Raw genomic sequence first — 22,964 nt, forward strand, 5'->3', positions numbered from 1 at the left:
TTTAACCGCGTCTTATAATCGCATCGCCTATCGTGACAGATGCGATGTCTAATGTTCTATAAGGGCTGCCAAAGAGGTGCACTTTTGGACAAATGCACTGCAGTCGACTAAGCTTAAATACAACTCGGAAGAAAAAAAAACAATCCGATTAACTACATTTTCGAAATTGAGTTCACAAAAATTAAAGCGAGCAAGTTGGATTTGGTTTCACTCGCACGGCAAGGAATCAGCATCAGAGTTCTACGTTGGTCTGATTCTTATGCGAATCACACATGGAGACCGACTCCCATCACCAGTGAACCGAGTAATTCGCCTCCCGTGGGGTGTGACGTTAAAGCCAGTAGAAAGCGGACGAGACAATAGACCACCCCACACATATATAACCTTAACAGGTTGTTAGGGCGAGTGCTGTTAGCGAGTATCAGCACAGATGAAGGCTGGAACGGCACGCGAGGGAGCGGGTTGACCAGCAGCACCACGCCGGCTTCACACGCACACAGCTGATTGAAGTAACCGCCTTGTGGGCCGTGGGTGATATTTGACCATAAATTTTGACTTAAAACTTTCGTGACTGCAGCAATTCATATTCTTCGGATCTTTCGGTAAAGTCACGTAGATAGAAAAATTAAAGTAGATAAAAAATACGACGTTTCGATCACAACACAGGCGATCGTCATCAGGAGAAGAAAAAAAACGTCGTAGTTTTTATTATTTCTTATTTACTTTTATTTTTTCAATCTACGTGACTTTTGCCGAAAGATCCAACGAATGTATTTGACCACACTTCACCAGCACGCTGGTCCGTGCGGGCCTGTGAAGGCGAGGGAGCACAGATTGTACAGTACAACAGAGTCACCCGACGTGTAGGTCACCTGCCCTGTGCACCTGTGCGCATCCATCCCAAGCACGGCCCAGGCGCAAAGTCCCTGCTTAGCTTGCGAGAGCTGACGCCAGCTGACGTCGGTCGGTCAGTCAGTAATGCTCCAGCGTGCACAAGTAGACATTGGGAATGACGTTGCACCGAAACGCAAACTTATCCGTTGTCGGATGAGTTGACCTACGGGGGTGGTTCTGAACCTTCACAGCAGCGTGCTTCTCAATCGAGTAACAAAACATGTATAATGTTAATACACACATAGGGTTTGATTAAAACAAAGTAGCTCTACTTATGTGCGCGTGTTTCATGTGTTTTTTGACGATTTATCTTCTAAAAAAAAAATCTGCCCATGTCTCGCACCCCACAGAAAGGGCATCTCGCGTGATGCACCCCAGGTGAAGAAGCACTGACATTGGGGGTCAGTGCTGACCTTGGGGGGGGGGGGGTCAGTGCATCTCAATCGAGCTGCCTGCGGGCGGTGAGATGCCTTGGGCCGCTGTCGTGTTTCCAGTCACACGAACCAATACCGACCGAGACCCCCAACTGCCCCCCCACCCACCCACCATCGTTGCGCTCATCCAATTAACTGGATAGAACATTCTGCATTATCTGGCCACTGAGAACAAACAAGTTCCGTATGTATTACAGTAGAGAGATCACGACAACAAAAACGTAAAGCGATCATTCGCATGCCGACAACTCACACATGATGACGATGATTATGATGAGTAGCAGATGTGTGCTGTATCCATTTCCACAGTCGATAATGCTCAATCCGATACAAAAACAAAATCGGACGGATTTCAGAAACTAAGCCGATGTCAGCCTGGTTAGCACTTGAATTGGAGACCGCCGGGGAATACCGAAATATTTCGGCTATGGGCTTCGAGGTTTGCCACGAGATGGTAGTACAGCGATGGATTATAGAATCCATCTGTGCGGAGCTGTACGTACGAGGCACCTACGTGTATGAGCCAAATGTGTCCATGTAGCAGGACCCTCCCCAAACGAGCCTTGAGACCCAGTGAGGCTTTGCTGGGTAAATACATTACAGCACTTTATGCAAATAACAGCAACACTCATTTACAGCCCCTTTGTAAATCCACTGCTGGATGAAGGCTTTCCCCCATGCCCGTCGTGCCCGCCACGGGTGTTGTTTGACCATACTTCACCACTATGCGGTCAGTGCGGCAGAACCGGTCAAGCCAGCATCACTCATCACGAATGTTGAACCGTGGCCGGAAATCAGAACCTCGGCGATTCCACATTCGAAGCAACACACACCGTGCACTGATCACTGCGCCCGCCGCTCAACTGCATATTAAGACGTCAACACCATCACCACCACGATATAAGACGATGAATAATCACTTGCCTTTTCTTTTCAACCACCGTGGCCATGTCTCTCCCGTCTTCCGACTTCCACAAGACGAAGAAACGATGACGACGCAGCGCAGACGCGCGTTGTTCAACTCGACTCACTCACACTCACTCACTGGTATATGATGTATCCGCGCCTCTCCTCGCACTGGGGATCTCTCTCTCTCTCAGTGATGTCCTGAGTGGCTACAGCTCTACGCGGATCTGATTACCTTCAGCGCGAATCTTCCCTCCTGGTTACCAACTCTATAACCCACAACGCACCAGTGAATGACAACACCGACGGTGTCAATGATGCGCGCGCGTCTTTGAACACACGCACGCACGCACGCGCACGTTTATAATTACAGCGCCTACTCTTCAGTAATTGCCCGCCTCCTTTAGCTTGCTGAACTAATTTAAACCGATGGCGAAACGTTGCATGCATCGATGTGGCAATACGTGGAGAGGAGAAGCATTCAGTAGCAATCTCAGGAACACTGCCGAGGAATGCACTGACAAGACTCCGGCCAACGCGTCGCTGTTTTGTTACCCAGAGCCGAGGCCGAACATTCACTCCGCCTCCTCCCCTCCCACCCCCCGCGTTGACAGCGGCCCAGGGTCGCCCCCCCCACCCTCTCGGTCCCTCCTCCCACAGTAGCCACCACCTCCACCCACAGCATCTCTCTCCCCCTCCCTCCCTACAAAGACAAAGATCCCCCGTATAGCCTCGACAGGCTATTGGGGCAAGTGGCGATTAGCGGGCAGCACCTATGAAGGCCGGCAACTGTTGTACACGAGGGGGTGGGTGGCCAGCACGTACGCCCGGCCGCCTTTGTCTCCCCAGTGGCGATGTTTACACACCGCACCAAGGTACTAATTTTAGGCTGAGTCGACCTAGGGGAGGCCCAGGACCCGGTACAGATGATCGCCACTGATGTTGGTCGCGGGCGGGAATCGAAATCTGGTCGCCTGGGTTCGTAGCGCAGCGTAGCGCTCACCGCTCCGACACCGCTCCTTCCCGACACCCTCCCCACCCTCTCTGTATGCACTCGGTTGCAAGTATATGTATGTGGAACTTCTTTCGCACCGTACGTAGCCGACCGTTCTCATCGGAGGTGCGGGGGAAGGACAACAACCTGAGCACAAAAAGCAGTTCTAAAGACGCGAGTTCGTCAATCTATAGATGATGATTTAAAAGTGCAAAGCTCCACAGTGGCTTCCAAATATCGGAAAGGAAGAACGTTCCAGACGGCCGCAGTGGCGCACCTGAAAGCGCGCGGCGCTCATCTGGATTTGTTACCAAAGGGTTTGCGTGTCCGCTCTGCCTACCTCGCCGCCCCCCTGTCTGTCCTCCTATCAAGTTGCTGCACCCACACCTCTCCGTACGTCGCCGATACAGGCAGACCTCGCTTAGTGTGCAAGATGCGTTCTTCCCGAAGACGTGAGCGCGAATCGAATCAGCGCCAAAAAGGGATACGCGAACCTCATTGCCCCCCCCCCCCCCAAATATAAAAGTCAAACTCCGCCTATAGGGCAATTATACGCACTGTTCTGTACCGCAGTTAAACAAATGCCAATATATATTGCTTGTTTTTAATCTATGACATCGTACCGTGAACGTACAAGCGAGAGGGAGAGAAAGAAAGAGGGACAGAGAGCCAATAACAACAACAGCATCACGTGGAAGACCGGAGCCGTCCGAGTTCGAACCCTGGATATCCGTACAACAGCAAAATCACGTTTACAGATCGATCAGAATCGCCGGTCACGGGCACTGCGGCGCTCACAACACAAGGCGCTCACTCGCTTGTGTGTAGACATCGAGCAGCAATCTGCCTGCGAACAACAACAACCCGGTGAAGTTGGTATTCATATTTCATCGTCGTCAACGTCATTTCTCCACTAGAGGCGACTTACTCGGATCACAAATGGACGGTGCAGGGGTTGTGTTTGTTGTGTTGTTGTTCAGCGTTCATGAATCGACCTCCAACTCCGTAATTGTAAGGGAGCCCAAATGTTTTTCTTGGTATTCGTTATGAGAATAAACGTGTACATTGTGTGCGTAATTTCAGCTTTAAAACTCTTGCAGAATTGACATCATTATAATTTACATCGGTTCATCTTGATCATCTAAATGGAGCGCTTTGTCAAGGTCTACTGCTGGATGAACACAGACCTCCTCCTACCCGCCGGCCCCTCCCACCTCGTGTCGGTCATGGGGGGTTGTTGACCATACTTCACCACGCTGGTGCGTGCGGATTTTGCGAGGGGTTGGTGCGCGGGTGTGGGGGCTGACTGAGAATCAAACTCAGGTCGCTATATTCGTAGCGCAGTGTATAATGCATTATAAAACGACTTTACAGTTTCTTTATATGGCGATAAAACTACACATCCACAGCCTTGCCCTATGTGCTGTAGTAACAACGTATCGATTCATCGATGCAGATGATTATACTCTCTCGATACACGCATTGAAATCAGGTATGCTTACAGCACACATTAACATCCATCCAAGGCACAAACCAGACTTCACCTGCTTAGCTGCCCACATCGGATGAGATCAGCTGAATTCCAGGTGATTTGGCCACAGGTTTAATTGCCCATTGCTGTCCTTCCCCCGCTCCTTCGATTAGCACGGCAGGCAGAAAGAAATCCGACGTACTAATACCACTAAGCGACGGTGACGTCACCGCGGTTGCCTGTGCCAGGCCATGTGCACGTTGAGGCCTCGTGAAGTTTCGGAAGGCTCGCTGCTGACAGGAGGTCTCGGGACAGACCCAGCAGGTGCCATGGGTTGTGCTGACTGAGATGACCACTGGTAGATGCACCCACCACGCTGTAACCCCAAGTGCGACGTACGTACACACGCGCACACGCCGTCAGCTGACGCGACCTGCTGTTGGCGTGTCTTCTGCAGCCACCAGTGGCCGCTATAACCGGTTACCCAAAGTGGAATCGGCGCAAACCGGGATCACGACGCAAGTCGTCGTCGTCCGCGCGCTTTGCTCGCCCGCGTTGTTGCTGTTCGCGTGGTCGCCGTGGCCGGCTCGCATCCGCAACGCGTCCCACGACGACGGAGGGCAAATGCGCCTGCCTGGCTGGAGGAGTTTCGGTGTTTGAAACTCGGCATTCTCGTCGAGTGCTCGCGACCTGCTTTAAATCGAGCAGCGGAGAGTCCCCGTGCGTTTGTTTACTCTACCGCTGGACTCGATCGATTGCGGTTGAGGTGGCTACGGATTGTTGGGGGGGGGGAGGAGGTAGAGCTTCACCCAGCAGTGGATAGAACATGGCAGAAGATGATGCCGTTTTTGATTGCGTAGAAAAGGGTATCCGCTAAAACAAGGGCACCTTGTGCAAGAAATGGGTTCTTCATCATCGCCGTCAGCCGTGGTCTATCCACTGCTAGATGCAGACTTTTCCCCGTGCCGCTGTTTTGTTGTTGCTGCTGCTGTTGTGCTCACGCACCGCGCACGCACGGACCCCCCACCCCCCCGTGTAAAACAGCCGTGCAGCAACGGGATTCAACGGGGCCCCCCCACCCAACCATCCCGTGTAGCAAACCAAAAATACATTCTCCAAATCTCGCCCCTGCACACCAGTGGCGTGTAGACAATAACCACGGTCAGCTTCAGGGGGTGCGGCAATCGGCCAGTTGCCCCCCCCTCCCCCCAATATTTGATTTTGTCTCGCACGGTTGGCAAACGTGACCGGCTCTCATTCAATTAAATAAAAAGGTGGAACGTAAATGAAAGCCATTCCGTAAACAAAACAATACACATATACCGCGTTTTAAATTACTTTCTTATTTTACACTGTTGTTGAAAACATATTTCGTGGTGATGGGGAGGCCTCAACTCGTAGCTCTGGACACCAGGGGGAGAGGGGCCAAGGCACGAATGTTGAACCGTGCTGCTGTAAATCCCTGAAACGTCTCTGCCGCGTTCTGTCTCACTCCCAGCGTGGGCTACCCGAGCCGAACTTCGTCCCACGAAGTCGTGATGATGACTGGTCTTCATCTTCTTGGTTCTTTGGGCAAAGTCACGTAGAATGGAAATAAAAAAATACAAAAGAAAAAGAAAAACGTAATAAAATTATTTAATTACGGTTTTTTTTCCATTCTACGTGACTTTACCGAAAGAACCAAGAAGATGAATCCCTGCAGTCACGAAAGCTTTAAATCGAAAGATGACGGGTCTCTCCAATTCGCACGCGGGCTCTCGAATCCCACGCGCGTCTTCGTTTATGGCCATGCAGTGTCGATCGATCAATGCCCGCGTCAGCTGCGACACGAATCAAACGCACGTGGGGGGAAGGGTGGAAAGTGCCTACGGGCCAGAGGTCGCAAACGGGTTTTGATTCCTTACCCGTACCCGTATCCGGCCGCACCAGGGTCGCAAACGGGTATCCGTACCCTACCCGTACCCGGCCGGGTACGGGTAGGGTACGGGTATCGGGTACCTGATTGCGACCTCTGGGATGAAGCCATGTTGCAGGCGCGGATGGGTTGATTCTAGGAACTTGAATTGTGAGAAGAGACAAGACGTTGGGAAATGAGTGACAAACGGTTACTCACCAGTGACTCACGGTCTACCCGTACCCGGCCGCACCAGGGTAGCAAACGGGTACCCGTACCCGGCCGGGTACGGGTAGCCAGGTATCGGGTAGGGTACGGGTATCGGGTACCCGGTTGCGACCTCTGCTACGGGCACATGGTGAATAAACACCGCTCGCACTCGTCCGCTTTGTGTGTACCTGCAAAGAGGAACGGCTTAACCCTGTCAGCTCTTCGTACTTTGTGTTTCAATTAAAATATTTTGTCATAATTGACATTTGGTAATAATCTGGAGTTGCGGCCATGCTTGCGTGCTAAACCGGATATTCAGGTGTCGCGGCTTGACGGTCTCAGCCCTGGTGACCAATAACAACAACAACACCAACCCATTGGAACCTTATTTGCCAGTAAAAAATATGATAATTGGTTTTTTACCCTTCTATCTGGCAACAAAACTGACACCTTTTTTTTACAAGGAGTCATGTTTGCATAGACCACAATACCTACAGCCATAATGCAAAAAAAAACATAACTCTGATAATATATGCACTGTCCTTGAAGTTGATTGGTCCACACCCGAGACAGCTTTCCTTAGAGCCTAGTCTCACATGGGTTGAACCAGATGACGCCAAAAGGCGCATCTGGTCCAACCCATGTATTTGTATTATGGCTGCAGGTATTGTGGTCTATGCAAACATGACTCCTTGTAAAAAAAGATGTCAGTTTTGTTGCCAGATAGAAGGGTAAAAACCAATTAACAACAACACCCGTCACGTTGCATTTCGGTTTTCGCTGAGCTTCGTAAACATTCTTCTTAAATTGAACAAAAATACCGCGTTGACTCGAATACGCGTGTTGTTGACTTAGCGCGTGAACTCTATCGGGTTGACTTGCACAACAACAACAGCAGCAGCAGCACTTGTGGGTGGGATAGTGGGCCCCCTAGTGGATGGATACATTTGATGGGAATCTCAGCAGAAGTTCAGTTCAAAGTTCATTTATTAGGCATAGCCCTGTGAGCCATTCGGCTCTTGAATCGGGTGCAACCTCAACAACAAAAACACATGAACAAGAAAACATCTTAAAGTGGCTATGTGCAAACAAAAAATCCAAGAAAAGACAGCAAAATATTGCAGAAAAATCACCGTACACCAACCCTGTGCAAATACCCCAGTGTTGTCTGGTTCCGTCAGGCGTTCCCGGTCGAACACGCTGAGCGATACTTCTCGACGGATTCTCCGTCTTACGAAATCACGGCCTTGGCATATTTGTCATGACAAATTGGCAGCTCGACAAAAAAAAATCGATTAGGAGGAAGAAAGAAAATCGCTGAGCCACGTTCCTGATGAGTCGCAGCTGTTGCAGGATGGGGAGCGGCAATTCGGTGGTTCGTGCACTGCGCTACGAACCATCGTGACCAGGGTTCGATTCCCGCTCATAGCCTACATCGAATATCTGAAAAGGTCATGCCCCCCACTCTCCACCCCACCCCTCCCCCCATGTCGACCTTGCCTTAAATGAGTATCTAGGGAGACAAAGGCAGCCGGGCTGTTTGTGCTGACCACCCCACCCCCTTGGCGGGCCGTTCCGGTCTTCATAGGTGCTCGATATAAGATGACTTGACCCCAACAGTCTGTTAAAGGCCACACCGGGGGTTTGCATTCTCGTCGTTGTCATCATCCGCTACAGCAACATCCCGTCCGCTCGTCCGTGCTTTTTAGTTTTTGTGGCTTCCAGAATGGAGAAAAGGCAACACCCCCCCCCCCTTTTCCAGAGCTGCCCCATTTCGCACGCGCGTGTGGGACATCGTCTGCTGCTCGCCACCAAATGGATTTCATTTTCTGCGGCATTGCCAATTATTGTAAAGGGACGGACGAGGCGACGTGGCTTGCGCAGTAGCCATGGGAACGAGAGAGGTGTTTGTGGAATATGATGTTCGCTTCCGTTGACCGCCCCTGAATTGATTCCAACAACAACAACAACCGCCGCTGCTGCTGCTGCTGCTGTGCCATTTCGCGGACGCATTAATGGAGCCAGCGACAAAAAACAAGAGGCAACAGCGAATGCGGCGTAAGGGTGTGAGCCGTGCGTGCTGCAGTGTGCATCTTGCACCGTGGTCATTTGACACACAGATGGTGGTGCGACTAGGTATGTTACGATGTGGTGTGCCGGGTGCAAACATGTGGCTTTCACTGGGTCGCTGATTCAGACAGGGCTAGATTAAATTACGTCCCGATGTTCGTATCTCTTTCTTTGGCGCAGAGAACCCCCTGGCGAGGTGTTAACTACCTCGCCTGGTGTACAGGAGGTCGTGGGTTCAACCCCGACCACGACGCCTGCGTTATGCTTGGAGTTTGCGTGTCCCCGTGTATTTTTCTCCGGGCTTTTCTTCCACATTTAGAATCAACGTGACGCGTTTAGAGTATTTGGCTGCTATAAAAAAAAATGTCCACGTGATAAGCCACTTCGTTGAGCTGTCATTTGTGGCCAATTTGTTTCTGAAAAAAAGCTATATAGCTCAGTGGGCCTCACCTGGTAAAATACAAACTTTTTTAGTTTCAGTTTATATTCGACTATTTGTGGTCAACTGCAAAGACAGTTGTCATAGGGGCCGTCCATAAATGACGTCACGCACCTAGGGGGGGGCAGACATTTGTGACGATGTGTGACAAGGGAGGGGGGGATTGAAAAATGTGACGTCACATCAAAATGCGCAACTTTAAATAAATATAGAAAACATGTTCTACTTAATTAAATATACTTTTAAATAAATGTTTTCTGCTACAACATCATAGTGCAGCGCCACATTAAATACGCACTATAATGACAATAGTTTAAAGAGATTTGAAGCATGTTTTTTTTTTGGGGGGGGAGGGGGCAGAGCTTTGTGACGTCATATTTGGGGGGGGGGTCTGACTTTTTGCGACGCCGTGTTACGACGGGGGGTCAAAATCGTAAAAAATCGCGTGACGTCATTTATGGACGGCCCCATATTTGGGAGGGGAGGTAACGTGGCAGAATGGCGGCAGTGTGTTCACCGCTTGTCGCGGAGATTCACGGTTCGAATGCAACGGCTGCCCTGATTATTACTGCTGCGTGCAATAACCACAATAGGTCTGCTGCACCGTGAACGTGAAATTATCCCATGACGCCATTCGCAAGGGGAGGCAATTCCGTGGCAGCGTCAGGCTCAAACATTTCCAAATGGGGAAATGATACCGCAAAATCATTCAATTGTGATCATACGTAGCAGCAATTAGCGCCCCAACCCCTCCTGATAGACGAATGCCCCAGATAAGTTATGCCGAGTTCTCACTTGGTTAAACAAAATACATTTACGACGGAACTTTATGACCCTATGGATAAACTACCATATGGTAGAACATTCCCCATGACATAACTTCCAAAGATGCCCCCGGCATAGCCCTAACAGACTGCAGGAGCAAGTGCTGCTGTTAGCATCACTGCTGGAGCCAGGCACGGCACACGAGTGGGTGGGTGGCCAGCACCACGCCCCACAGCCTCCCCGGCGGCAATGTTTACTCCCCACCGCACCAGGTACTCATTTTAGGCCGAGTCGGCGTAGGGGAGGCCCATGACCAATTCAGATAATCGTCACTGCTGTTGGCCGTGAGTGGGAATATAATTATTGGGTCGTCCGGGTTCGTAGCGCAGTGCGCTAACCACTCCCCCACCACTCCCCCCCCCCACACACACACAGGTACACAGACGAATAAACCCCGCGTTTTGCAAATACCATTTATTTATTGAACAGTCACAGTAGATATACGTGGAACACGTTTACACAGCGGCACACACGATGTTTATGTTCACACATATTCAATACACACCTGCATGGGAGTCGATCTTATTAATATGGGGGGGCGGGGGGGGTACGGGGAGGAACTGTACAACAAACATTAGATTTTTTTTTAAAGCCAGAGAGACACGGAGGAAATTAAATTTATATATTTATATTTCACTCGACGCAGCGACTTCAAACACGTATCATTATGCATATATTATGTAATTATATGATACACAGCTATATACGTGAATTGATTGTTTACCATTAATAACAGGGGGCGACGGACATACTTTTCTCGGGCAAGAAATGGGATGGGGGGGCACATGTGGGGTCGCTAGAGAAATGTCGAGGGGAACACTGCATTAAGATATCACAAATACTGACAGTGGAGGCAACAGTTACATCGTCAATATACAGCGCCGGCAGCAGCAGGCTCCTTTAGTAATGCATGCTCGGAATAGCAGAGGATGCGCGCGGCGAGACGGCGGCGATTCTGCGTCGCTGTTGTTGATGTACGACAGACCAGGTAAGCTCCGTGCAGATAAGACGGCGAAGAGCCACCGTCTACGGCACCAACAACCGAGCAATTCATTGAGCGTGCGAGCCAACACGGAAGCGACACTTTTCTCACGAACAAACTGACTCTCCTTAAAGTTGCGACCTAACACTAAATAAAAACCCCACAAACAGCTCTTATCTTGTACATAAATATCTAGGCTGTGCGTCCGATACGAATGCGTAGCGTTGTGAAAAAATGTTTATTAAAACAAAAAAAACAACACTTTAACCCTCTTGTGCAATGCGTGTCCAATGTGGGGGGGCAACTACGAAACAAGTGGATATCCGACTGCTATAAAGTTATACGAAAACACTTTCACACCGCCGACATCATCAGAATTTGTTTTCTAATAACTCACGCACGAGTTACACAGTTACGATCGTGTGCGTCACTGTGAAATGCTATTGTCACATCAGACACTTCATCAACGCGCACTGATGTCACGGAAGTGCTACGGCGATGCACTTGCTAGCAACTTGAGAGCATTGTTTTTCCTTCTTATTAATGAAGTGTCAGACTCCTGCAAGGCAAGAGTCGGTACACACGCCTACATGAGTGGGAGGGGGGGGTTGCATCTGTGTTCGCCGTACGTGCGTCACGCACGTGTATACACACACACACGCGTACTTGTGCGTGCCACAATATAGGCACATATACCACATGCATTATTTGTACAATAGTAGATAGTACTCTGTGAAAATGGCTCAACGCCAGCCATGCACGCAGACTCTTACGACAAAAGCGCGCCGGGCTAAACTGCTCACAAATTCTGCTGTAGAGGAAATACTCTGCATGGATTTCGTGCAGAGCAAGTGGCAGCCGACACTGCAGAGAACTCGGTTAAAGTGAAGACACAAACCACGAGGGGCTCTTGTCGTGTAGCTACACACCTAGGGTTGGGTCACCCGCAAGTCACTTTTACAGCCTTTTGTAACTCACCAATGAAGCGTAAAAGTCAAGTTAAGTGGGACCGCAAAAGGCATGCACAGCCGAGGTGTGTGGCTATACGGGCGATTTGTTTTATGGGTTCGGTCTTTCTTTGAGAAACTGCCTGTCCAGTGGCGTGTAACCAGAAGACGAGGTCCATTACCACTGCTGTTATTATTAGCGTCAGTCAACACTTATAACTGAAAATATACAGCAACTTATGACACGCTGCTACATGCGTTAATTATAAGGGAAAGTTAATGACAAGGTTTGTCAAGTATTTTCAACCTGCAATGACATAATTATGTATATACACAGCGTGTATAAAGACTGGGTCATAAGCTATGACAAATGTGCACATGTTGAACATTTGCTATATAAAACGCCGACTCAATGTTGATGCACGTGTCTTTGTTGTGTAGCCGTGTACACACAGACGGAATAAAAAAATGATGTCAAAAGTGAACGGAACATTCTGTAGGTCGCTCGATTGCTTGATTTTATAGTTTTTCGTCGTCGTTTTCTGCATTAAACTCCGAATGCGCACATACCCACCACGACGGAGGTGGGGACGCGACGGGCACACGGGATGCAATTGCATTCACCGACGTTGAGGAGTGTTTGTTATCGAGTGTAACAAAAACAAAACAAAAACACACAAATGCAACCGGGGCACACTAATCACGCACCCTGGATAAGACCTCTCATAAGACCTGCCGACCTGTCTAATCTACGTGCACATACACAACGGACTTCTTTGCCCCCCAACCAAACACCCCCCCCCCCCCCCCGTGTGCAACTCGCCGCTCAATGTGACCCGAGCTAAGCGACGTGAATTATCACGGGGAAAACAAAGAGCCTCGTTGTCCAAAAGCCGTCCCGCGATTAACGATCATTAATATTTATTTTTATTCTTCCTCATCCACCTCGGTGCGCCGTGTAAATACGTTGACCCTCAAAAACAACAAAACCCCCCCGAATGATAAAACAGAAAGACGTAACGGCAGCTGAGTTCCGTAAACAGACAGCAGCCGCGGGGGGGTGGCGGGGGGGGGAGAAGCGATTGGACCGGCAATTGGAGGGGCCACCGCCTCAACGTTGCAAACTTAACGCGGGGATCGCGGTTTAACAACCTGCTAACGCAGCGACGTGACGTTACGACGAAGCGGCGAGGGAATGGCGGATCTCCAACCGTGGTGTTGATACAAACGCCGTGCCCCCCCCCGCCCCCGTCGGAGAGACCTGCATCGGTGGTGGGGCCGGCGAAAGGTGGGTCGGGGGCCTGCCACGCTTCCTTCAAAAAACGCTGAACTGTCAAAGCTTCAACAAATCCATCACGACGCCCCCACCGCCCGCCACTCGGGAGACATTATCGGCCAAGCGACCGACGACATAATTGCACAGAACGGTTAATAAATCGGAGGGGGTTCCTTCCTTTCATCTTGAAAAGTGTTATCCTAATCGGCTGGCTCACGGTGGACTAAATAATACGGTCACAGTGCACGTGTGCGCATTGGCGGAACTGTTGGTCGGCAACAACAGAATATTCCACGAGTACAGGAGTTTTTTTGAGGTATTGGCTTGCGTGTTATTGGAATAATCTTGTTGTAGTTGTTGCAAAAGCCAAATATTTAGATACATGTTGAACTTATTTCGCACCTGTGCTAATGTGAGGTGCGGGGGGGGGCTGATAACAAAAACAATTAATCCGGTGACCAAATCACCTAGGATTGCAGCTGATCTCATGCAATTTTAGCAGCTAAGCAGGATTTGAATCTGGTTAGTGCTTGGATGGGCGATCACCATGCATGGATCGGGAATCCTGGGGCTGCTGTGAGGCCACAATACGGATAGCAGAGGGCAGTGCAACAATTTTCATTGTTGTACTGCACTATGCCCCAATGTCTATGCTCCCCGCATTCGCCAACCCTCGCTGACCAACATCAAGTGTGGACAAATAGGCCCCCCACGAACCACGTGTTGCGGGGAGGGCTCCAGTCCAGCAGTGGAGTGAATTGTGCATGCACAGATAATTTAAATAAAATCAAAACATCAAAACGCTTGTTTCAAATATCATGCGTGAACACTATCATTCTGGTGACGTTTCATCTTTAAAGAGAACCTGTATTCTCTAAGTGGTCCTTGCACTGTACGCAGCACCCTTAAAACACACACATTCCGGAACAAGCACATTCCGGGCGGGGGGGGGGATCTAAACAGCATGGGTTTGCTGGCCTAAAGCAAGCAGCTGGTGAAACCACAGTGTCACGTCAATAAGCCCACACCATCCATACCAAACACGCTCTCCAAAAAACCCACACGGTTTCGCCTGTCTGTCTGTCGGCGAACGACAGGTACGTTTACATCACAGTTACATAACCCACGGAACCACCGATTACCGTCATGCGCCACTTACCGAAGCCCCGTTTTCGTCTGGCGGGCAAAGGCTGACAACCAGCGCGGCACGACGCCGCGCGTCTTTTCGAGAGTAACAAAATGACGTACGCAACGAAGACATTTGATTTTTACGTAAGTGTCGACTAATAACTCTACGAGTAAGCGTTAATTTAAAATACTATATATATAGAAAAAACTACGGAAAAAAACCACGATAACTCTCCCACCATCTGCACGCCACTCGGAGGAGGGGGTTAATGTGAAATTTAAGCGGAGATCTCATTAAGATGTTTTATTTTTCAAGGTGGAAAATCAAACTTGCGTGCAAAAACTTGCGTGCAAAAACGTCGGTGGATGAGAGAAGAAATACTGCCGTCAATTCACCCAATTCACTTCATCGGAACACCCTCGGTGTTTTTTGTTGTTAAAAACGTCACGTTTTCAAGCCGACGCATTAAAATGCATTCGTGCAATTACGTGCCGAGTTACTACACTGTGTGTACGGATATGCACGCTGAACTTCTTTTGCACCGTACATAGCCAACCATGCTAATCGGAGGTTGCGGGTGGAGGTAAAGGCACGGGTGGGTGTGGGAGTGGGTGGTGGGATTTTAAAATAGCGCCCCCACACGCACCACCCACCCCACCCACCTCTACCCCCCCCTACTTTCCTAACTACAATCTACTCTGTAACACAACACTACTGCTCTGGAGTGCCACACCACAAACGAAATGATGAGGAGTGTAAAATGGCAAGACTTTTTCTAATACAGTGTAACCATCCTCCCCCTCCCCAACCGATCACGGTAGGCAACCGCCACACGTCGTTCCACTTCAGGGTCAAGTTTCCTGCTTACAAAAAGGGGGGGGGGGGGTGTCATAAAATAAAATCGCATAAATATTTTAAATAGTTAATTGTGTCAGTTTTACAGCGAGATGCGTTTCGGCGGTGCGTTTGCGCCCATCAATCTGGTTTTTTTTTTAAACCGCCAGGAGACGCATATTTTACCGGAGGAGACACACACGCACGCGCGTTTGCTTGCTACTAACACTATACAATTAAAATAACTGTGAGGGAAAACAGAACGCCCCCGTCGGAACGTTTCACGCAAACACATTGGAGCGTTTTGAGTCGCGCACATCAGTAACAGAGCCGTCGTCCGTTTTTTTTTTGTTTTCCGTGCAAAGGTAGACGCTTACACGGTCTACGGACAGGAGTAAAGAATAAATAATTAGTATTCTTTTGTCGCTGCATCAGCAATATTACTTTTATAGCGAGCAAACTATTTTTTTTTTTACGGGAATCCATAAGGACTCCGGTAGCAAGTAGCACACCTCCAACTTGAAGAGCTCTCGCGTGCCGCCCGGCTAACGCCCGTCAACAACCCGGGTTTAATTTCACTGCGATTCCCGCTAACTTTTTGTTTGCTGCAAATAAATAAGATCTCAACACCGTCGTGTCTGTCAGCGAGCAGACGCCACCTCGCCTGAGCGATGGGGGAGGGAGGGAGCGAGCGAGCGGACGGGCAACCGAGTGAGGCCGCGCCGCGTCGCTGGCAAGTCGACAGTTCACTGGGCGTCGTCCTCCGAAAAGGAGAAGCCCCGGAACTCGTCCTGGTTGATCTGCTTCACGACGCTGCTGTCCACCGGCGTCAGCAGCGGCTCCTCGCGCGTGAAGTCCTGGTCGAAGTTGTTCACGTCCCTCTTGGTTTTCTGCAGGCGGGCGGGCGGGTGGGTGGGTTGGTGAGAGAGACGGTGGCAGGAGAGGGGGGAGGTGGCGGGTTGTAAGGATGAGAACCACTCGAGGTTGGAGCGGGGCAGTAGGAGAGAAGCGACTATTAATTGCACGTGACCCGCGGCGGGACGGTAGGACGCGTGAGGAATTGCCAAGGCTGCAGGACAGGGCGATTAACCGAGAGCCAGTTTATTTCCCCATTGCCCCTGGGCGGGTGTAAAATTAGTATTTCCCAAGCTGGCCGCGGCCGTCACGTGCAGCAAAACGTAGGTATGCGAAATGCGCAAACAATTTTTTGTTTGCTTCTTCATCAATCAATAACAATGACACCAGCGGCGCGCACCAGGCCAGCTCGTTTGGTCACTCCGAGCGCATCCATCGTTACGCCACAGGTGGGGTGCGGAACACGGACGATGTAGAGCAGGTAAAGTGAGACTGCTAAACCGAAAAAACACCACACGGGGCTGCTTGAGTGAGATAATCCTGCTTGTCCTTCCACAGATACTAATTTAGCCTCTTCTCACCCCTGGCCAGTGCTTTAATCAACAAGGCCCAAGCGTGTCCTTTCTAGACCGCACCCCACCCAACAGTCCGATCAAAGAAAACCACCGACATGCGAAATTGCCAAGCGCCGAGATCAGCACGGGGCCACGCTTTAATAACGGAGTGCGTCAACGAGCTGGCCGGGAGGCTCGGAGGTCAGAGGACCAAGCCCCGCATCACCGAGATCCCGAGGGGTTATAAACCGGGCAGTCACCTGTGATTTTCACGCCAAGTGATATGACGGTCTCCCCGCCCAGTGACCAATGGGGCGGCGACAGAGAAAAACCACGACGCTAAATTTGATTCTGCACTTAAGTTGTGCCAAGTTCCAGCTTCTGAGAATTTAAATATCGGATGGGCCGTGACGTGACGGGAGTTACTGCTACCTATGGTAGACCAGAGTTTACTCAAAAGGGGTCTCAGATGTGGGTCTGTGATATCAAGATTCCGCGTGTCATTTTCAAACGCGAATGGATAGCTTCATGGCCATGACACCGATAAGCGCAATCCGGATTAAAAAAAAACATGTTCCTGAATAAAAACAACAAAGCGCGTCATCAAAAACCGGTGGGTGTTGTTGTTGGTGCCGTGGGGGTTGTTGTTGTTGGTGTGGTCGTTGTTGTTGGTGCGGTGGGTTGTTGTGGTGCGTTGGGACGTTGTTGTTTGTGCGGTGGGCGTTGTTGTTTGTGCAGTGGGGGTTGTTGTTGGTGGTGTGTTGGACGTTGTTGTTGATGCGGTGGGCATTTTTTTTTGGTGCGGTGGACATTGTTTTTGGTGTGGTGGGCATTGTTTTTGGTGTGGTGGGTCATTGTTGTTTGTGTGGTGGGGCGTTGTTGTGGTGTGGTGGGGTGGTGTTGTGGTGCGGTGGGGGCGTTGTTGTCGGTGCGGTGGAGCGTTGTTGTGTTGTCGGTGGGGCGTACGTACGATGCGGGGCTTGAAGGGCGGGCGGATCTTGCGCTGCTCAAGGAGATCCCAGTCGATCTCGCGGAAGAACGAGTGGCGCTTGATGGCCTCCTCTCCCCCCTGCGTCACCACGCAGCCCAGCCGCTTATTTGGGTTCTTGGTCATGAACTGCACGCGCAGATGGGAACGGTGTGCAAACAAATTCAATATAGTCGAGATTTTCTCGTCCACCTTGGCAGAGGCGTTGAATGTGTAAAGCCCCCAATAACCCGCACGTGTAATCACCGTTTTGGGTTGTGTTTTGAAGCAAGGCTATGCACGTTCCCTGCGTGACCAAAAGAAAATGTTCCAAACAATTTCACGTACAGAAAGTCACTCATAAAACTGGCATTGTTCAACAAGCACGCAGGTAGATACGTGGAAGAAAGCAACACAAAAAAATACACTTTTGCCTCTCAGCCGCATCTCCCAAAGCCACGTGTGAAATGTACAATTGGCGGGTCGCCACGACCATATTGCCGCCACCGCTTGCCAACCTGAGGATAGCTACAGGGGACTGCAGCTGTTGAATCTGCTCCCTGATCACAGCGATTATCCGGAAAACGTATCGCGATTTAAGAGGACGTTGAAAACTCTCCACTGTGAAACTTTGCACAGTACGCAATGATGCGAATAATACGAGTTATTCTACGGGTGAGATTATTATTCTGCGTATACGCATGCAGAATAATAATCTTGTGATGCCAAGTTCATGTGTGCTACTACCGACGTGCAGTGCTCTGTTTATTCGAACTACGGACATCCTGAACGCGGCATTTGGCTAGCCATCAAACAAAGACGATCACGTCATCGACCACTTTCAGATGTGCTTCTCAGGCCGTCTGGAACACTCTGCCTTCCGATATTAGGACGCCACTGTTAAGCTATTCACTTTTAAATATGGATTGAAATCGAATTTCTTTAGAATAGCTTTTTGTACTTGTCCTTCCCCCGCACCTCCGATTAGCACGGTTGGCTACGTACGGTGCGAAAGAAGTTCAACATGCGCATTCTTACTTTCTGATGGTGCCGCGGGCAACTCGTTATACACACGTGTTCGAGGCGTGACCACGAGAAACAAAACGACGAGGCATCGGTGCGCGACGAGTTAAGCTCGCGGTGCCGATCGGCAGCTTCGATTGACTACGGGGCGCACGGGATAGAAGCCGTGGCGCGGTATAACGGGACAGTGGGCCGGGCCGTTACGCACGTCGCGCAGGATGGACACAGCCTCCTTGCTGAGCCACACGGGGTAGAGAACGTCGTCGTGGAGGATCGACTCGAAGAGGTCGTCTTCGTTGTCGGCCTCGAAGGGCGGCTGCCCGGCCATCATCTCGTACATGAGCACCCCCAGGGCCCACCAGTCCACGGACGGGCCGTAGTCCAGCTCCTGCAGGATCTGCGAGCGAGAGAGTTAACGGTCCACTGTGACAAGCGCGATGTAGTGTTGGTTGCATGAATCTCTCAAGTGAACTTTTCAATTCGGGTTTAATCACACCGTTGTAATCAAAGGGATTTTTCTTTTTTACAAACAGGCAACAGGCAATTTAAGATTACAAAAACGAGTAAAATGTCCTGTTACAGTTGTTTAATTCCATAGAATATAGAGAATCATTTCAATTTGTTGAGAAATGTTTTAGACAGTAAGCAAACTAAATCAATGCCATGTGTACCATTTCTAATTTACGGCATACATTTGCTTACACAGTTTATAAACTTTAGAAATTTGAACTCCTTAACCTCACAACCAAATGCACACAAACTAATCTTCAATAACATAATCTCACAACGTGCTGCGACAAGCACTTTTCGCTTCTTAAAAAAAAATTGCGTAATGCACTTAATGCACGAATGAGAAAATCAAAACATTTTCTCGTACCACTCGAACCTTAACCGACGACGTAAGTGGATACGAGGCCTTAAATGGGGTACACGTTGCCGGGCGGTTAATCCGCAGTGGTCGTTATCCGAGACGGCACACAACATGCGCACGACGCTTGCATAAAAGCACAACGATGACACGTGGTGTCCCCGATGCCTAATCTCGACACGAGGATCGAGAAAGCGGGAGGAGGCGGCGGCGGTGGATATGCATCAGCACGATAGAGGGCGTCGAATTACAAGCTCGGGAGCCAACCTTTACTCGAAGCAAGCTCACCTATTTGGCGAGGGTCGGCGTCGGGTGTAATATAATATTTGACACATGCTTATTGCCAATATATGTATATTCAAATAAATACCTGGTGTGGTGTGTAAACATCACCACCGGGGAGACAAAGCCAGCCGGGCAACGGTACTGGCCAACCCACCCCTACCTCGTGTGCCACAGTGCCGGCCTTCATAGGCGCTCGCCATCAGCACTTGCCCCAACTGCCTGTTGGTTGCTATACGGGGGATCTTTGTCTTTGTGTGCAAAGGCACCCGTGCAGAGGGCCAGGGCCTTGTCACACTATCTGTTTAACCCAACACAGGCACTGGAGGACGCACGGCCGTGCGGATGTTCACGAGCTTTCGCTGGCGTTGGTCGTGGCCCTCCGAGAGGAGAAGGGGTTAAGAGAAACATAATCTCGACGTGAAGTGAAAAAGCAGCGCGAAAAGATGACGCGGCGCATTTGCTCCCTTGTGGCAGCCAACAGGCGGAACCTGCATGGAAACGGTTTTGCCGAATGTTGGGTTTGCATGCAGGTGCTCCGGACCGCGGCAAAATTCATGACAGACATCTGGGCTATATAGCAGCTGATGCGGTTAGGTATTATCAGGGTTAGAGTTAGGCAGCTCAACTCTCGCCGAAACTCATTTGGGCATTTTAAGAAAAAAACGCCACTTTTGTCAAATTTAATTGTTTTTATTTTATTATTTCCCTTCTACGTGACTTTACCGAAATAACCAAGAATATCATTTGGGCATGTAAGATAGGAATAGGTTTTACCCATTCTGGCGATAAAAGAGGTGTTAAGATGTTCAAACACCAAACAGATTCCTTTTGCAAGGAGTCAAGTAAGCATGCATTAGTCACACATACTTGTGGTGAACATGCAAACAAAAAAGGTCCCATGATATCATTGGGCATATCTGCCGAGCAGTTGGGGCGATGATATAGGCTCGGATTTGAGGATTGCAGGATTATTGGAGTTGGGGGCGGCGATGGCTTGGCGAAGCCTTTAGCCAACAGTGGATTGGATTGATCACGGCTGATGATGATGATGATGCATGTAACGCCCGCTCTCTCCTCTGTGATTTCTATGACTTTTCACAACGAAATGGAGTTGCTTTAAGAAGCTATTCTGTTGCGTCTCATTTGTATTGTCCGTGTGCACCTGTGAACCAGCGCTTTGGAGGGAAGGTTTTCTGGATCAAATATAAATTCGTGAAACTCCTAAACCCAATGGCCTGTGATGTAGCCAAAATATGACAGGGCAGCTTGTGTTCTTGATTCTATCTGTTTTGAGCTTGGAATGTTATCCTCTCTATGCGTGGCGGCTCTTCCTCCATGTACTCCAATTTCCTCGCTCACGCAAAACACTTACAAAATGTTGGCCTAAAATATCAATGCAGCAGTAACCTACAAACAAATAAAGTGCCCTGAGACTTAGCAAGGCTTTTGTGGGCAAATAAAACATCATTATCATTATTAAGATTTCCCAAACTCCATCCTGCCAGTTTGGCAACCTAACTTGGCGTGCGTCACCTCCAGCAGCGCACGGAAGATAAAAACACAAGAGGCACGGGGATTGACCGTACCTCTGGGGCGATGTAGTCGGGCGTTCCGCAGAAGGTGGAGGTGGTGATGCCGTTGAGGATGCCCTCCTTGCACATGCCGAAGTCGGCGAGCTTGCAGTGTCCATCTGCGTCGAGCAAGATGTTGTCCAGCTTCAGATCCCTGTGCGTACAGGGCGAGTGAGGGGGCATTTTCATATTTTTCGCATCTTTTTTAGCAATGAGCAGCAAACCATAACAGACGAATGTTTAACACGTAGAGAGCTTTCGCGACCAATATTATTCAGACAATTTTTTGAGTAAGGTCTCGTTAATATAAATGTGTCACTAAACCCACCACCACCCGATACAGCCAATTAAGCAAAACATGCATATTAGTTACTACACCGGTGTACTGAACTCATAACTAATAGACATGTTTTGTTTCCGTGATGAACTTTACTTATTGGCTGTGTTGGGTGGTGGCAGGTTCAACGACACATTTATATTTACGCAATCTAACCGAAAAAAAACCCCTTCTATTATGCATAACAGATGAACACATTTTTTTTCATGAAGGAATGTGTTGTTTAGAATGACAGACTATGCAGTTAGTGAAATCACATTCCAGACCCATGTATGGAACATGGCTAGGCTACAAAATAACTTCATTGCGTCGACTATAAATTCTCTAAAAGGCCAATGCGACAGGAGTTGCGATGAGATTTGCAGCCATCCTGCACTGTTGTTAAAACGTTCAGATGATACGTCAAACTCTCCATTATTCTTCCTGTGACTCCTTAGCCCACAACAGCGATCCCACACCCCCTATCAATAGAGTAAGCGCGTATCGCTGTTTTTCTTACACACGCACACACGAGCATGCACAAGGATAAGCAAAAACGCATTCTGGCAGAGTAGGACGTGACTTTGAGTAAAAAAAAACATTATCATCCGACGAAAAAAATACTCCCAACATAGGCTGTGTAAGACCCACTTTTGGGCAGATGATGCCCTGTTTTTTTTATATAGAGTGGATGTTTAAAGGGTGTTTCCGGCATCCAGTTGGTGAGTGAAGAGCAAAAAAAAACACACACTTGCCTGTCCTAATGTGAAGCCTGAAAACAAAGCCTTGACCTCTCGCTACTCCTGCCCATGACAATGAACTTGACTACCAAGGAATTACTGCAAATTTCTACGTTTCATTTTCAGAAACACTCATTTTAGACGCCCCGCAAATGTTTTGCCGAGCTAATTCTGCGATTGGGGTGGCAGTGGTGGTTCGCAGCGGTGTCGCAGCGATCAGTGCACTGCGTTATGAACACAGTTTTTCCCAAGTGTGATTCCCGGCCAGGGCTAACACCAGTGGCCAGTGATATCCGAGCCGGTCCTGGGCACTCCCTTCTTCCACAAACCCGCACTGACACCGGCGTGGTTGAGGTATGCTCAAGCAATCTCCATGACCGACACGGCATGGATGACTAGGCCCTCATCCAGCAGTGGATTGAGAAAGTGCTGCATATTACTGATAACAAATATTAAAAACTTGCTTCCAACTTCCCCTTT

At 49.4% G+C, this 22,964-nt stretch overlaps 2 protein-coding genes across 8 annotated transcripts in view; both read right to left on the bottom strand.

Moving 5' to 3' along the window:
- Window positions 1-2,768, bottom strand: part of LOC144943138 (hypoxia-inducible factor 1-alpha-like) — an 83,284-nt gene extending 80,516 nt beyond the window's left edge. For 3 of the 4 annotated variants that reach the window (XM_078870345.1, XM_078870343.1, XM_078870342.1), the window contains exon 1: window positions 2,253-2,767. In XM_078870345.1, coding sequence (XP_078726471.1) covers window positions 2,253-2,278 — 26 coding nt within the window. In that variant the 5' untranslated portion in view covers window positions 2,279-2,767. Of the gene's footprint in view, window positions 1-2,252 lie in introns of all 4 variants that reach the window. The other variant, XM_078870344.1, reaches the window with a different exon arrangement.
- Window positions 2,769-10,536: 7,768 nt separating this feature from the next.
- Window positions 10,537-22,964, bottom strand: part of LOC144943139 (protein kinase C epsilon type-like) — a 78,267-nt gene continuing 65,839 nt past the window's right edge. For all 4 annotated transcript variants that reach the window (XM_078870350.1, XM_078870346.1, XM_078870349.1 and 1 more), the window contains exons 13-16: window positions 21,444-21,582; window positions 18,913-19,101; window positions 17,685-17,831; window positions 10,537-16,195 (exon numbers count right to left, since the gene is read on the bottom strand). In XM_078870350.1, coding sequence (XP_078726476.1) covers window positions 16,052-16,195; window positions 17,685-17,831; window positions 18,913-19,101; window positions 21,444-21,582 — 619 coding nt within the window. In that variant the 3' untranslated portion in view covers window positions 10,537-16,051. The remainder of the gene's footprint in view (window positions 16,196-17,684; window positions 17,832-18,912; window positions 19,102-21,443; window positions 21,583-22,964) is intronic.

This window comes from Lampetra fluviatilis, chromosome 30 (assembly GCF_964198595.1).
Source record: "Lampetra fluviatilis chromosome 30, kcLamFluv1.1, whole genome shotgun sequence".
Taxonomy (NCBI): Eukaryota; Metazoa; Chordata; class Hyperoartia; order Petromyzontiformes; family Petromyzontidae; genus Lampetra; species Lampetra fluviatilis.